The following is a 17,202-nucleotide window of genomic DNA, read 5'->3' as shown; positions in this document are numbered from 1 at the left end:
CACATGTTGCTCTAAGATCTCAATGTATTTTTCTGCCATCACAGAAGTGTAAATTACCTTTGTTAAGGGCACTGACACAGCCCCATACCATGACAGACCCTGGCTTTTAGACTTGTTGCTGATAACAGTCTGGATGGTCCTTTTCGTCTTTGGTCTGGAGCATACAGTGTCCTTTTTTTTTTCCAAAAAAGACCTGGAATTCTGATTCATCTGACCACAATACACGTTTCCACTGTGTGATAGTTCATCCTAGATGCATCCGAGCCCAGAGAAGTCGACGCTGCTTCTGGACATGGTTAACATAAGGCTTCTATTTTGCACAGTAAAGTTTTAAGTGGCATTTGTGCATGTAACTCTGTATTGTAGTGCTTGATGAAGGTTTGCAAAGTAATCCCTTACTCATGTGGTTATATCAGTTATTGTTGAGTGGCGGTTCTTAATGCAGTGCCATCTGAGGGATCAAAGATCATGGACGTTCAGCTTAAGCTTGCCTTCCTAATTCCTCACCTTTTCCATGAATCATTTAATGATATTATGCAATGTAGAGGCAGAAGTACGCAAATCCCTTCCAATCTTTCTTTGAGGTTCATTGATTTTAAACATTTCCATAATTCTCAGCCTTTCCTGGATGCTTCTTTTGAACCAAACCATGATTACAATCACCTGATGACATGGAATTATATTATTATTTAGTTTCACCTCATTACTAGCTTTAAATTGCCCCCGTCCCAACTTTTTTTGGAATGTGTTGCAGGCCTGAAATGCAGGAATGGAGGTATATTAACAAATAAAATGAAGTTGAGCAGACAAAACATAAAATATCTTGGGTTCAAACTGTCTGCAATAAAACAAAAGTCAAAGTAAATGTTCCTTGAGTTCATCAACATTTCCCTAAAGAAATCAAAGTAATTAAGACAATTTTAAGTGAACTAAGATAAGTTCAGATGTCTAAGAATTTTAAACACATGGTTTGGGTCAATCTGTCAAAGGGTCACTGTAAATGTAAGAATTCTGAATGATCACTGTGGTCGTTCCAGTTCCATCTGGAATCATGTAGCGCAAGGTATGAACACACCCTGGACAAAGTGCTAATCCATCACAGGACTTTGTCCATCCACCATAAAGACATAGCCAATCATGTCTGTGTAGACACCCCAGCCAGCCGATAGCACGCAGAGATTCAGGTACAAATCTCATTGGTGTGCTAGTGTAATAGAATTACTAGTTCCTGATGAAATTAGTAAGCCATTTATCATTACCATTTACATTATCCTGATAGATGTGGCTACTTGCAGATTACCAGTGCTCCCAATCCACAGGTCCCTAACAGCTAAAATACCAAAACTGAACACTGATCCAAAACAAAAATAGTAACTGTGTTGACTATGGGAGAATGTTGTGATTGAGAAAAGGCAGACTGCTTAAAGAATTTTAGTGTTGCATATCACATAGCACAAAATGAGTTACGGATGTGATAAGAAAATAAATCGTTGTTATTATTTTTAATTTTCCCACCATCTGGGAATAGACAACAAATGATCAGGGGGTAATCACACTGTCCATTGTTATAAACAATATAAATATTGTGGATTAAAACAGATTAAAAATTGTTAAGGTATTCTCTTGGTGGATTATGCACAGATCCTGGTCCAACCCTAACCCCTGGTAATTAATTGCATGTTCTTTTTGTGTCTGAATGGATTTTTTGGGGTACCTCTGTTGTTAATCTAGTTGTGTCTAATGCTCCATCTCCTTCAAAGATGCAGACCCCCACTCTGACTGAATAGAGACACAGACTAATACTCACCCGCTTACATACAAAGAGTTAACACACTGCAATCCATAAATCAATTATCAAAATCAATTATCATAAATCAACACTTCATCTGTATTGGAAGTCATGTATCGGACACGGTCTCTACCACACAAGGTGTACCTCAGGGTTCCGTCCTTGGACCGCTCCTATTTATCATCTACATTCTCCCTCTTGGCAATATTTTTCGAGATTATGGTTTGAACTTTCACTGTTACGCTGATGATACTCAGGTTGATCTCAGCTTTAAACCCTCTGATAATTTTCCTCCCACTCCCCTAACTAGGTGTCTCACTGAGCTGAACTCATGGCTTAGAGCAAATTTTCTGTTACTAAATGCACACAAAACAGAGTTTATTGTGACTGGCAAAAAATCTGTTGTTTCCTCTCTCACTGATTTGGTCCTTCCCATAAATGATATCAATATCAAACCTGCTGTTACAGTACGCAATGTTGGTGTCATATTTGACTCTACTCTGTCTTTCGAACCTCACATAAAATCAATATCCAAGTCGGCCTTCTACCATTTACGTAATATTGCGCGTATCCGCCCTTTACTGTCCTCTAGGGCAGCGGAGACTCTGGTTCATGCTTTTGTGACCTCTCGGCTGGACTATTGTAACTCTGTGCTTTACGGGCTTCCTTCCAGGTCACTTCGCCATCTGCAAATTGTTCAAAACTCTGCTGCTAGGATCCTCACTCACACCAAAAAATATGATCACATCACTCCTGTCCTTGAGCAGCTCCACTGGCTGCCCATTAATAAGCGTATTCAATACAAAATATTGCTTCTCACTTTTAAGGCACTGCATGGGTCAGGTCCGGCTTACTTGAGGGACCTGCTCAGGTTCCACACTCCATCTAGGAATTTAAGGTCATCGGATGCTGGACACTTGGTTGTTCCTAGGCACAGGCTCAGTACCATGGGCGGTCGTTCCTTTAGTGTTGCTGCCCCCTCACTCTGGAACTCTCTTCCTTCCTCTTTACGTTCCACTTCCTCTCTCTGAATTTAAAATTCTCCTTAAGACTCACCTTTTTCTCTTAGTACTTTCTCACTTCTTCTTCTATTTCTGTGTGATTGTTTTATTTTCTGTTCAATATTGTGTGATTGTCTATTAACTTTCTGTTCAATTTTGTGTGTTTGATTATTTTCTGTTCAATTTCTGCGTTGTGCTCATCTCCGGTTTATTTTCCGGTGTTTTGTTACCTTTAATGTAAAGCGACCTTGGGTTTGAGAAAGGCGCTATATAAGTTCAACTTATTATTATTATTATTATTAATTAACCGTGCAGATGCTTCAGCCAGCCAATGCTGAAACTGAAGCAGCAACAAGACCATTAGACCATTCCTTTTCTCAGGCACAACTAATTATACCTGTGTGGGTGCTTGACTGGTTGATATCACAGCTGATAACTGAACTCAAGATCTCAGGGGTGGTTGCCAGTACCCAGTGCAACCCAAACCACTGTAATTCTCTAGCAGTTTTTAAAGATTGAATGAATAGATAATGAAACAGTAGTCTGATAAAAGAAAGACATTAAAATGTCAGTAGGGGAGCATGCGGGCATGTTTCTGATTCTATTATTTTTTTATATAACTAAATAACCAAAGATATAGGAAAGCAACAATGGCCTGCTATTATAGTTGTTCTCACTTTTTTTAAAATCTAAAACATTGTGAAGACAAGAATTTTACAAAGAAACTAGGAAAAAGTTGGACCAGTAGGAAAAATGTTAATAAAACTAGACAGCAAAACTATTTAATGTTTTGTTTTTATATACATATGCTCACTCAAAAACAGGCATTATTTAATCATTCAACAAACCTTCCAGTTTTACAGTGATTCTGTCCTAACTTTTTTGGAATGTGCTGAAGACAACAAAAATCAGTTGATTATGGAAGAAAAACACTGTATATCTCCTGTAAAAGACAAATCGATGCTTTCTGTTTTTGATAGCATTTTACCTGCTATCTCAACTTCTTTTGGAATTGTGTTTGTACAAATAAATAAAAAAGATAAAAATACATGTAGTTCGTTTTATGTAACCACTGTAGAGAAAATTACAGTTACGTGTTGCTGTACACATAATAGATGGGCAAGAGTAATAATGCCTTTTTAATAATCTTCAGTTCCAACAATATTATTTCAACATCCCTCACGTGCACTGACATAAACATGCCATTGACATTAATAAAAATTAGACAAAGGGCATCAGGGAAAAAAAAAAATCCAAAAAGGTTTGCAACACTAATTAAAAAAAAAAAAAACTGTAATACAAGTTAAAATTCTATAGAACACAATAAAAAAGAACAGAAAAAAATGGACAATATAAATGGCTTTGTATTGATACACTGGAAAATGAGCACTTAATGCTGCAGAGAGATTAATATTATTGATACCGTTAATGATTAAGGCTCCAATTCCTGCACTTTCTGGCAGGTTTAAAATACAAAGATACAACACATATATCACCCTCCTCTTATTTATGTTTTTACAGTTATTTTATTGAAAGAGAGGGAGAGAGTTAGAGAGAGAGAGAGATAGAATGGTAGACTACATGTAAGAATCTGAGTTGGAATTATTAATGTATTAAGCATTTACATGCAGTTCATGGGCTGCTGTTATAATTAAGTAATAAAACTGTTTACTTGTTTAAAGGCAGTTCACAGTAACTAAGGTGCAAAAAAATACAGTTCTATAGACAGCTTTAAAATACAGACCAGTAACAACACATCTGGGAACGTTTGAAAACACTATGTTCAGACAGACAGAATATTTTAGCATATTCTTGAGCTCGAAACATTTTCTGCACTTCAAACAGCTGGAAAAATTTTTTAAAACATAATTTAGCACTCGGTGAACAAGACCTGGACTTTAGTGATTTAAAAACAATGCACATAGTGGATTTTATCTTTAGAAATGTAGGCACTCCATCACATGATTCATTTTCGTAACTTACAACGGACAATTTAAACTTAGCCAGTAATTTTGGTTTTGAGGTCAAACAATAAAAAAAGCATTAGATTACACCACCACCTCATATAGTAAAATACAGGAAGAGAAAGTACACTGGGTTAAAAAAAAAAGAAAAGTGACCTGTATTTTTCTAGGTGGAGCAATCAAGAGATGCTTATATTATTAAATTTACATTAATTTAAATAAAGCACTAAAAACATTTTATGATGTTTGGGCCAACTACTGACCCAAGAGTCAGAAGTGCCTTAAAAGCTGAAGCCATGGTGAAGAACACATTATTTAATACATGGTTAATAATAATAATTATTTTTACTATAAACATATTGTGGTGCAGCAGTCTACAACGCTAGCCCACCACCACTGAGATCTGAACTGAAATCTCAGCGGTGTTATTGGCCGGCAAGGTGTCTACACAGACACTACTGGCTATGTTTGGGGGTGGCCAAATCCTTATGATGGATTGCTGCTCTGTCCAGGTATTCCTGCATTGTGCCCTGTATTTACTGGTGGATCCGGACTAGACATAACCCTGACCAGAATAAGCGGTTGATAAAAATAAAATGAAAAATCTTATTGCTTTGCACAAAAGTATGGCCCATTAAAACCCGGGGGACAGTAGCTTTAGCAAAACATGTATTCACACAAGGTGGTTTAGCAAGACCAGGCCAACAAGACAGGGTTAAAAGTCTAAATAAATTTGGGCGTTCAAGTTGCGCAGAGTGCTAACTCACCATAGGAACCAATTAGGAGACTTAAGAATTGCAAATGAAGTTTGAACAGACAGATCAGATTTGGTCATTTGCACAGAGACTTGGATTTGTAAAATAAATCAGATTTGCTCTGCAGTCTGAACACAGCCATTGTTCACAAGGTAGCCAGCCCAAGTTCATGTGTAGTAATCCGGCAGAACATCTTATTCCACTAAAAAGGGTCAGGGATGAAAGACTTGAGTCTGACTACATTTTAGGCTTCAAAAGTCAGCAGGGTTGACAATGGTGAAATCAGAGTCCTTGCTATTAGTGCTGCCCTCGTCTGGGCTGGATGAGCCGGAGGTGGTTCCCATTAGTGGGTCCTGAAACTCTGGTTTGCTAATATCCCGTCCCTGCTTGAAGGATGGAGCAGTCTCAGCTGGTTGAAGCTCTCCGTTCTGCAAGACCAGGATGTAGTCGTCCCAGTTCCTTCCCTCAGCAATCTTCAGTAAAAAAATGGTAGAACAAACTCACACAAAGAATAAACATGGAACACGGATATGAAGGTCTAGTAGTAACAATTTAAGGAAATAGATTTTGTATCATAATCCTAGCATAAATGTTAAGCTGCTTATCTAAAAGGCTTTGTCCATTTTGATTCAATATTGACTAAAACCACTGAATGAGTAACATTATGCAGTACTCTTACTACAAAACATGATCAATCTCATAAATGATTTTGTGGAAATAAAATTTACATGTGAAAGACATGTACAGTGGGGGAAATAAGTATTTGATCCCCTCTTACGTCCTTTGAGATCATTGACAAGCTCCTCCCGTGTAATTCTGGACTGACCTCACCTTTCTCAGAATCATTCTTACCCCACCAGGTGAGATCTTGCATGGAGCTCCAGAGTGAGGGTGATTGACTGTGATTTTGTATTTCTTCCATTTTCGAATTATCGCACCAACAGTGGTCTCTTTCTCACCAAGCTTCTTGCTGATGGTCTCGTAGCCCATTCCAGCCTTGTGCAGGTCTACAATCTTGTCCCTGACGTCCTTTGATAGCTCTTTGGTCTTGCCCATGGTGGTCCAGAGATTTGAACGGAAGAAACTGATTCTGTGACAGGAGTCTTTTATACAGGGACAGGACTAATTTGTGTGCCTCATGGGCACATAACCGGTCTGTGGGGGTCAGAATTCTTGCTGGTTGGTAGGGGATCAAATACTTATTTCCCTTAATTAAATACTAATTAATTTATAACTTTTATTTAATGTTTTTTTTCTGGATTTTTTGTTGATATTCTGTCTCTCTCTGTTAAAATAAACCTTCCATAAAAATTATAGACTGTTCAAGTCTTTGTAAGGAGGTAAACTTACAAAATCAGCAGGGGATCAAATACTTATTTCCTCCACTGTATGTCTTGGAAGTCTTGGAATTATATTGATTTTGACTACTGGTCTTTTTCTGTGACTGATGCTTGATTCCAATTGAAAGTGAAGCTATAGCAGACATCCCAAGTCTCCCAGAGGTTCCGGGAGTCTCCCGCTTATACATAGCGGCTCCCTGATGCCCGCAAGTCAGATAAAATCTCCCGGAATCTAGAACGAACATCCAAGAGCGCGCGCGCACGCACACGCAGGGACACAGACTTTTTTCCCGATCATGTATTAAATCTGTAAATCTGAAATTTTTTACTAATTAGATGTGGATATTTTGCATCAAGCTTCATTATAAAGGTAAAACTTTGCTTTTGATCTTATAATAACTACACTACTATTGTCAGGAAAAAGCTTCAAATTAATAATTAATAAATCTGCCCAATAAATAATAGATAAATAAATAATACAAGAGCTTTCTTGTATAAAAAACACATCTCATATAAAACTGCATCTGAATAAACTGTTAATACTATTAGTCAATACTTTATAGAGCTTTGTGCTTGGTGGCACAGCCAGCACAAAAATGATTTTGCCTCATTTCATGTGAAAGGTTTAAATGTTGTGGTAAGCGGCAATACCACCCAGCCTGGCGAACAAAGCACAAAACGCTTGTGAGAGCCGTCTAATGCAAAAGCAAGTTTTTAATAGATACAGACATGTCCTAGTTAACCCAGTTCAATTTTATCATTTAATCTAACCTGTGTCTCTGTGATGGGTGCCCTCTCACTTGGCGTTGACTTTTTCAGGATCTCCATTTGTTTCTGTTGCTCTATGAGACAGCTGGAATCTGACTGACGGCTTGATTCCGAATCAGCATAGTCAGGATGAGCAGTTGTGGAAGAGTCCTGTTGATCAGTGTTCTGGCCTGCAGAGCAGTAGTGGTCATCAGCAATGGTGATCTCCTCATTCTCCTCAGCCTCCAGCTGACTTTGGTTAAAGCGCAGTGCTCCCTTTAAAATATCCTTGATCTGGAGAGAGAAAGTGTGATCAGGGCTATGTGAGAACTCTTTAGTAGAAGAACCCATTGATAACAGGTTGTGTTTTGGATAATCTGGAAACGCTCCCACCTATGGGTGATAGGAGACACTAACACCTGAAGTGTGTTGGAAATGTAAGCAGTGTTTTTATTGCTTTTGTAGCGATCTCTAATTATTTATTCTTTCTGTGCGGCCCGATAATAAATGACACACGGACCATTACCAGTCCGTGGCCCAATGGTTGGGAACCACAGTTATGTCCAATTACCTTTTGCTGCTCCCTAAAAAATCCACACAGAGGTCTATGTAGTGCACTATTCACCCGGTAGAACACTTTGTGTAAGTAGTAGTGAGTAAATGTTTACTTTTTCTTTACAAATTTACTTCAGTAGCAGACTGCAGCCTACAAGTAAATAGCATGATTAGTTGACCATCAATGCTGTATGTTGAAAAGGTTGAGCTGCATCCCTGACCACATTTTACAAATTTACTTTAAGTAGTATTGTAGATTTTTATTGCAATGACCGGTCGGGTTTTACACAGAATTCCACAAATCAAAGTGGTAAGTGTTTAAAATGAATAATTCTGTTTAAAATGCAACTAGTAAAAGTGATTGATGCAAACCTGTTTAAGTCCAGCAAGTGATACCAGCACCTCATCCTCCTTCTCCAGATGCTCCTGCAGGATCACATCCTGAATCTTACCTAGAAGTAAGACAAAGACCATCCAAGTTCTGATTGTCAGTAATTTACAACTGAGATAAAATGTTTTTCTCTGTGGCCCTGCTGGTTGGCTGTTTGACTCACCAATTTGCACATTCATCATTTTTGCACAGTATTTGCTCATGGCCTCCAGATCATTTATCTGCCCCTGCAAGAAGGACACCTGAGCTTCCAACTCATCCTATGCACAGAAAACACATGTACAAATAACTGTTAACTTATGGCAGCACTTTTGGAAATATGGACTATTTTACTTGAATTATTACTATACAATAAAAACATAAAATACTTTTCTGTAAGACTAAATGTTTGTTAGAACTGAGTAATATTAAAATTGATAACACCGTTTTTATAATTTTTCAGGCAAAAACCTTATTTAATTGCAATATATATAAAAAGTTACAGAAATCCAACACAATGAAATACAATGATATATAATGCATATTAAAATCTAGACATTAATTCATAATCAATTGCCTTCAAATTGGCCCTTGTAATGTCTGTTACTGTTAATATGGGTAAAGTGTGTTTTCTACAATATATGGCAACAAAATAGTCAACTGTACTTACACAAATCATAATTTGGCCATGTACTTTATCTGGTCTAAAAATAGAAGCACTGTGTTTGGTGAATAAAAACATGAACCAAGTGTTTTTGTGTTAATTAAAGAGTTTATGCACCCCACAATCTGAAATATTATCAAGAAAGTAACAAGAACATAAAAAATTTAAATTTAACAAGTAGAAGTAGAAGTAGAAAAAGTTGGAAAGAACAAAAATGCTGGCTTTAACAAGTACGGTACAACACCAAAGTAGAAAAAGTTAAACAGTATAAAAATGCTGGCAACACATTTCAAATAAAGTGAGGACAGGGGAAACTTGTAATGAGGTAAAAAAAAAAGATGTGATTTTAAACAGGTGATGTTAATAGGCAATTGTAATCATGACATCCATGAAAAGCCAACACATTGCAAAACCACATGCTGCATACATTACAAACGCATGGCTGTGGCAGAAGAGAGTATGGGTACCAGACTGTCCTGCAGTTCTGACCGGTCCCCAAAAGAGAATGTGTGGAATATTTTAAAACAAAAAATGCGACACACTGACGACACTGTACTGTTGCAAACTTAAAACTTGTTTGCAAGAGGAAAGGGACATAATTACACCTGAAACACTACATCACTTGTTGTTATTACTTACTTGGCAACATTACAAAATGGTAAATGCTATACTTGTTTGAAATGTGTTGCAGGCCTGAAATGCAGGAATGAATGTGTGTTGGCAAATGAAATGAAGTCGACCAGACAAATAATGAAATATCTTGGGTTCATACTGTCTGCAATGAAATAAAAGTCAGAGTAAATGTAAGAACACTGCATTTTTTGCATTCATACTGTCCCAACTTTTCCTGATTTTGGGGTGAAAGTTCAGTATAGAAAAGACGCAGCTGCTGTAGCCTGCAGGTATAAAAGTTGCAAAGCCAGAATATAATTGGTGAAGGTAACCTGTTCAATACTTATATATTAAGTTCAAAAGAGGATTGTAATAACTACTGTATATTATTTATACCAAAACAAATTATTATTGGTTAAACTTGGACTTAGGCCCATGTTTTTGCTGCTTTTTTTAGGTAGATCGGTGAACTTCTGATCTATGGCAATGCAAACTGCATATAATATACTGTATGGTTGTATTCAAATTATCAGAAGAATTAGTTAATGGAAAAGAGGAGAAGCAGAAGAGCTCACCACGTCCCTCTTGCCCATAGATTTGCTGTGTGAGCGAGAGCGACTGATATTGAAGAAGGAGTCTTTCTTTGTGGCAGAAAGGGGTGGGGATGACGTGCAAGACTCTTGTCCTTTGGAGGAAATAGGAGGGGAAGACATGGCCTGGTCTCGTCCAGCTGACAAGCTCTCAACACTTGGCGATGAGCTCATAGTCTTTGATGTCTGGCCTGGAGTCAGAAGCATTCAAATAATACAGTATTATTATTAGTTAACAGGGGTTAATAAGAAAGTCATATGATAAAACGTTTGCAGGTTAAATAGAAGGTTTTGTTCTTGCCCCTTATCTACTCTGCAATTCCCACCCGTTGGAATCTTGTCGCTGCCCCTCCCATTTAGACCTACAGTATAAATACATTAAGATAAAAGTCGCTATGACATTTTAATGTCAAATCTGGGTTGCCTGGTGGAGCAGAAGTCTATTGCTCTTTAGAAAGACCTAGGTTCGAGTCTCAGGGGTGCCACTGGCTTGGTGCCACTGGTCTGGTGGGTGCTCAGCAGGTGAAAGGAAGGACAGGACGGAGGTTCACATCTTTGTAGCAGCAACAGTGATTCCTAGTGAGGAACATGAGGCTCAGTACTGCATACAGGGAGTCATACACTGATCTTCGTTACCCCCGTCTGTGTGCAGGCGCCATCAAACTAGTGGGATTTAGCATGTTTTCTTTTTTCCAGAAACATGAACTAATTTAACCACAGAACACATTCACACTGCAGGCAATACATTTTAAATGTTTTTATATTTACAAAATACCATAAAGTTGATAGACAATCTTCAATAGGAAGATAGGAAATCTTCAATTCAAGAGAACTGATAAGATTCAATTTCAAAATAATTAACAAAACTTTTACGAAATGTCCCAACTTTTCTAGAAATTTTTTAGAAATGTTTTGTATCTGTATTAGTTAAACCTATCTGGTACATAGATGTACCCTATTTGACAGTAACAACACTAACATGGTAATAACCTGGTAGTAAGTGTTTCTGTGGTATGAGTACAGCAGATGCAGCAGTGTTGTTGGGATTTTTTACCTCTTTTTTATGAAACACTCTGTTAGCACTTCTTGTTGTAGGTGTACAGTTAAAGCCTAAAACTAGATTCTTTTCCATGAAGAAATTGCATTATATCAGCAGACATTTTCTGATCACAGGGTAATGTTGCTGTTGAATTAATAATTTTGTTGCAGCATTATCCTGCATCCCAACAACACTGCTGCACCTGCTACATTCATATCAGTACAACACACTACCCTGTCATTACCATGTTAGTGTCATTGCAGTGCTGAGAATGATTCATGACCCGAATAATATCTGGTCAGGGAGGATCCTAGTGAAAAAACTAGTATACCCACACAGTTTATCTGTATGCTGGGTATAGCTTTTAAAATAATAAATCTAATGTATCTAATAAAGTTCTTAGAAAAGAATTAATGCACCACTACCACAAAATTTTTTTAACTGCCCTGTGTATGTGCATATTCAATTGCATGTAGACTTTAGACTGATGAATTCTTTTTGTATTTTGCACCACACCATGTGCATTGCGCTGATGTGTCTTGTAGGTGCAGTCATGGGTCTAGGGGAAATGCCAATTCATATGGTTAGTGAACACTGCATATGGCTAAGATAATGAAGTACATCCCACTAGTAACTTATAAACAAACTTCAAAACAGATGGAAACCAGTGATTGGGCATAATGACACATGCAAACATGCCAATATGAAAGCATGCATGCATACACTGAATTAAGAATAGCACAGAAACACAACATGAGCTAATGTGGTTGCAACAGGTAGAGTTACCTTGCATGTCAGAGAGTATCTGGCTGGGGAGAGTAGTCTGAGATACTCCTGCGGAACCATCTGAGAGATAATAAAAATTACAACAACACAGTATCGGAAGTGGAAAAAATAGGTTGTGAACCCTTTTCAATTGCCTGCCATTAAAGTATTCATAAACATGGGCCGCTCAGATTGTTGCAGCAACTAACAAAGCACAGATGAGATACAAGGTTGATCTTAGCTGTGCCACTGATCTGGCTGGGCTTCCAACAGACACCACTGGTCGTGTCTGTGGGAGGTCGGACAGGAGTTTCTCCTATTTGCCAATTCATACTGCCATTCTTGTCAATGGATGAGGACTACGTAGACTGTATGGAATAAAGGACTGGAATAACTGTGTGTGTCAGAGGGGATGTGTGACAGTCAGTGGATTACAATATACATGGGTCTGGGCAAAAACTATTCAGAAATGTGATGTGGTCTTTATGTTAAAACACAACACTTTTTTGCATATGCTGGAAATGTAGGTTGTAGAGGTGCTCTGCCAGCCAAAAGGGCAAAGACTAAGTGTACTCTTAAAAAAAAGTGTTACTATGAACTATGCCCTAAACAAAACTAAGCCAAAGTACTATGAATATATTTCTACACAACAGTAGGGGTTTATTATCCACAGAAATTTCAGTACTATTAGTACACCCAGTAAAAGTGGGCATTCTGCAACGATTGATTTTCATTGTACCTGTGGTGTACAGGTACAATAAAAATCAATACAATTAATAACAGGAAAAACTTGCAGGAAACCTCTGAGTGTGCCAAGAACAACACTAAAGAAAACATGTTAATAGTAAGACACCACAAAAGAAACCACTGTTCGCCAAAGGGAAAAATATTACAAAGACCATACAACCACACATGTTTAACAATGCTTCTGTCTATTGTTATGTTTTGAATGGTGTCAGAAGATCAGGACAACTTGCCTGATATGCTGTCAAAACAGCTCTGACCTGCAGAGACTTGAAATCCACATAGCATCTGAAAGAGTCCTGTAATATTTGGTACTATGACATTACCAGCAGGTCCGTCAACTTCTATAGGTAGTGAGATGAATCATACTTGTTCTGGTGCTATCTTTTCTCGAAATTAACAATGCACATGTGCTGCCCACATGAACTTGGAGAAAACCAGTTTCATCAGAACAGTCAACCTTTTTCCATCGCATTAATTTCCAGTTCTGATGACTGCATGCCCAAGGAAGGTGCTGTTAACCTTCGACAAGGGTTAGCATGGGCACTTTTACTTGCATGAACTACGCATGCCCATACACAGAAGCATTTGGTGCACTGTGTGTTGTGACACACTGACCACATCACCAATATTGGAATAGTCTGTACCAGCTGCTATGGTCTTCCTGTTCTAACGATTTGACAATAGTTACTCTGTAAGTAACTGCTATCAGCTCAGCTTTTTAAGTATTTAATGAATTTAAATCAGGATGACAATGCACATTTATGGCACTACTATTAAACTGTAAAAGTGTAAACTAACCTTTACTGAGGTGAGCAGGCACACTCTCTGATTTCAGCATACGGTGCTGTGCTTGCATTTGTGAGCGTGAGGACATGGTATTAGATGGTGGCTCAGCAAATGGCCGAGGCAGCTGAGGATGTGGGGCAGAAACAGACAGCACCTCGCTGTTGATAGGTGAGACACCAATGGAGGCACCACCCATGGGGGCAATGAGCTTCCTACCAAAGTTCAGCAGGGAGCTGGATACTTTGTTGATGTTAAGTGGAGCCACTTTTGTGCTAACCCTAGCAATAAAAAGAAGGTGGGGAGAGGGGTGATGAGAGAAAGAAAGAAAGAGAATATTATATTTAGAACACATTTAAATTAGATTATGGAGTATAATTACATGGTACATGTGATTACAAGACAAGACATCACTTCTAATTACAGTGTTGGTCATGGTAAAAATGCCATTTTTTAAATTGTATTTATTTTTAGCTGTTTTTTGCATCCCCCTAATCTAATCATATCCATCTCACCAACTGTTACTCCCTCCACTGCTGAACACCCCTACTCTGGCCAAAGAGAGCCACTGACTATCGTGTATACAGTTGCAGCCTGCTTCTTTCCATCTGCCGGGGACAGGGTCTCACAGAGAGCAGTATTGCGTATGGAGAGTCAGACACTACCATCCATGAATCAGCCATCCCTCGTGCAGGTGCCTCGATCAGCCAGCCTATGCTGCAACTGCAGCAGCAATAATCAACTAATCTAACCTTTCGCTGCCTCAGACACAGTCAGTCATGTGTGGGCACTGGGCAATTAATTTATTTTTTTATAATTTATAAATTCATGCTTTATACTGGTCAGGGTCACAGTAGGGGGCCTTTGTTTTATCTCTAAATTATTTTTAAAAGAAATTTTGGATTGAAAGGTAAATAGGAACAAAATCCTATTACGGTGGAAATAAGACCAGTTAAAAATTTTAAAGCCTTTTAGACATCATGTGATAAAGCACATTTGATAACAGCAGATAACAGCAGGCCACATTGTCCCAAATCGCACACTGCTGTGCTGAATAGCATAGCTCAATATTGCACCATAAACACTATAGTTAAACACTATGTAGATCTCATGATGTCAGTTACATGTCAAGTCGTGTTTTGTAAATGAGAACAATGCAGTTTAAATAAATCTAAATCTAAATCTAAATAGCAGACTTGGCTCCAGGACCCCAATTATTTCAAGTGAAAAATTAAAGTGTTTTAAGAACAGTTTAAAACAGATGCAACATACCGCGCCCGGTCGACAAGGTCGGCTCCACGGGTCTTATAAAAGTCGAGGTTCTGCTGGAACTGATAGTTGACTGGCCTTGGATTATTCTGAAAGTAAGCAAGAAAACAGTCAGATGTTAGCGTAAAGAACGTGAGGCTACGATTCAGATCCAGCAATGTATTAATCCATCACCTGTATTCCACTACATAATATATAGATATAGATATTTAATAGATGCAGCATTAAAAATTCTAAAACCAAACATATATTACTTTAAATAATCAATGGAATAAATGCTGTATCAACAGTAAGAGGCAATAGACAATTTGGCAACATGAATCACTAAGCAGCAATGGATTATACCTTGAATTACTAAACAACAGAAATGTCAATTAATGTATATTATATACACAAAATTTACACTGATCAGCCGTAGCATTAAACCATCTTGTTACAATTAGGGCTGGGCGATACAACTAAACTCATACAGTGTATCACAAAAGTGAGTACACCCCTCACATTTCTGCAAATATTTTATTATATCTTTTCATGGGACAACACTATAGACATGTAACTTGGATATAACTTAGAGTAGTCAGTGTACAGCTTGTATAGCAGTGTAGATTTACTGTCTTCTGAAAATAACTCAACACACAGCCATTAATGTCTAAATAGCTGGCAACATAAGTGAGTACACCCCACAGTGAACATGTCCAAATTGTGCCCAAAGTGTCAATATTTTGTGTGACCACCATTATTATCCAGCACTGCCTTAACCCTCCTGGGCATGGAATTCACCAGAGCTGCACAGGTTGCTACTGGAATCCTCTTCCACTCCTCCATGATGGCATCACGGAGCTGGTGGATGTTAGACACCTTGAACTCCTCCACCTTCCACTTGAGGATGCGCCACAGGTGCTCAATTGAGTTTAGTCCATCACCTTTACCTTCAGCTTCCTCAGCAAGGCAGTTGTCATCTTGGAGGTTGTGTTTGGGGTCGTTATCCTGTTGGAAAACTGCCATGAGGCCCAGTTTTCGAAGGGAGGGGATCATGCTCTGTTTCAGAATGTTACAGTACATGTTGGAATTCATGTTTCCCTCAATGAACTGCAGCTCCCCAGTGCCAGCAACACTCATGCAGCCCAAGACCATGATGCTACCACCACCATGCTTGACTGTAGGCAAGATACAGTTGTCTTGGTACTTCTCACCAGGGCGCCGCCACACATGCTGGACACCATCTGAGCCAAACAAGTTTATCTTGGTCTCGTCAGACCACAGGGCATTCCAGTAATCCATGTTCTTGTACTGCTTGTTTTCAGCAAACTGTTTGCGGGCTTTCTTGTGCGTCAGCTTCCTTCTGGGATGACGACCATGCAGACCGAGTTGATGCAGTGTGCGGTGTATGGTCTGAGCACTGACAGGCTGACCTCCCACGTCTTCAACCTCTGCAGCAATGCTGGCAGCACTCATGTGTCTATTTTTTAAAGCCAACCTCTGGATATGACGCCGAACACGTGGACTCAACTTCTTTGGTCGACCCTGGCGAAGCCTGTTCCGAGTGGAACCTGTCCTGGAAAACCGCTGTATGACCTTGGCCACCATACTGTAGCTCAGTTTCAGGGTGTTAGCAATCTTCTTATAGCCCAGGCCATCTTTGTGGAGAGCAACAATTCTATTTCTCACATCCTCAGAGAGTTCTTTGCCATGAGGTGCCATGTTGAATATCCAGTGGCCAGTATGAGAGAATTGTACCCAAAACACCAAATTTAACAGCCCTGCTCCCCATTTACACCTGGGACCTTGACACATGACACCAGGGAGGGACAACGACACATTTGGGCACAATTTGGACATGTTCACTGTGGGGTGTACTCACTTATGTTGCCAGCTATTTAGACATTAATGGCTGTGTGTTGAGTTATTTTCAGAAGACAGTAAATCTACACTGCTATACAAGCTGTACACTGACTACTCTAAGTTATATCCAAGTTTCATGTCTATAGTGTCGTCCCATGAAAAGATATAATGAAATATTTGCAGAAATGTGAGGGGTGTACTCACTTTTGTGATACACTGTATCTTGATATGCTTTAGAGAAGTGTCAATATTTGATATGATAAAAACCTTATCAAAATAAAATGTCAGTATTTATTAGTAACACCAAAAAGAGCATGTTTTAGTATAACTGTTAAAAATTTCTTCTCTGGCGCTCAGGTGGCGCAGCAGT

General features: G+C 38.7%; 1 protein-coding gene across 4 annotated transcripts in view; it reads right to left on the bottom strand.

Moving 5' to 3' along the window:
- Positions 1-3,584: 3,584 nt before the first annotated feature.
- The window catches only part of tbc1d5 (TBC1 domain family, member 5), a 38,732-nt gene continuing 25,114 nt past the window's right edge, over positions 3,585-17,202 (bottom strand). For all 4 annotated transcript variants that reach the window (XM_063011679.1, XM_063011671.1, XM_063011688.1 and 1 more), the window contains exons 16-23: positions 14,994-15,079; positions 13,737-14,002; positions 12,213-12,272; positions 10,373-10,578; positions 8,706-8,802; positions 8,524-8,603; positions 7,621-7,890; positions 3,585-5,982 (exon numbers count right to left, since the gene is read on the bottom strand). In XM_063011679.1, the coding sequence (XP_062867749.1) occupies positions 5,761-5,982; positions 7,621-7,890; positions 8,524-8,603; positions 8,706-8,802; positions 10,373-10,578; positions 12,213-12,272; positions 13,737-14,002; positions 14,994-15,079 (1,287 nt within the window). In that variant the 3' untranslated portion in view covers positions 3,585-5,760. The remainder of the gene's footprint in view (positions 5,983-7,620; positions 7,891-8,523; positions 8,604-8,705; positions 8,803-10,372; positions 10,579-12,212; positions 12,273-13,736; positions 14,003-14,993; positions 15,080-17,202) is intronic.

This window comes from Trichomycterus rosablanca, chromosome 2 (assembly GCF_030014385.1).
Source record: "Trichomycterus rosablanca isolate fTriRos1 chromosome 2, fTriRos1.hap1, whole genome shotgun sequence".
Lineage (NCBI taxonomy): Eukaryota > Metazoa > Chordata > Actinopteri > Siluriformes > Trichomycteridae > Trichomycterus > Trichomycterus rosablanca.
The sequence above is the reverse complement of the archived record's forward strand: the minus strand, read 5'-3'. Positions and strand labels throughout refer to the sequence as shown.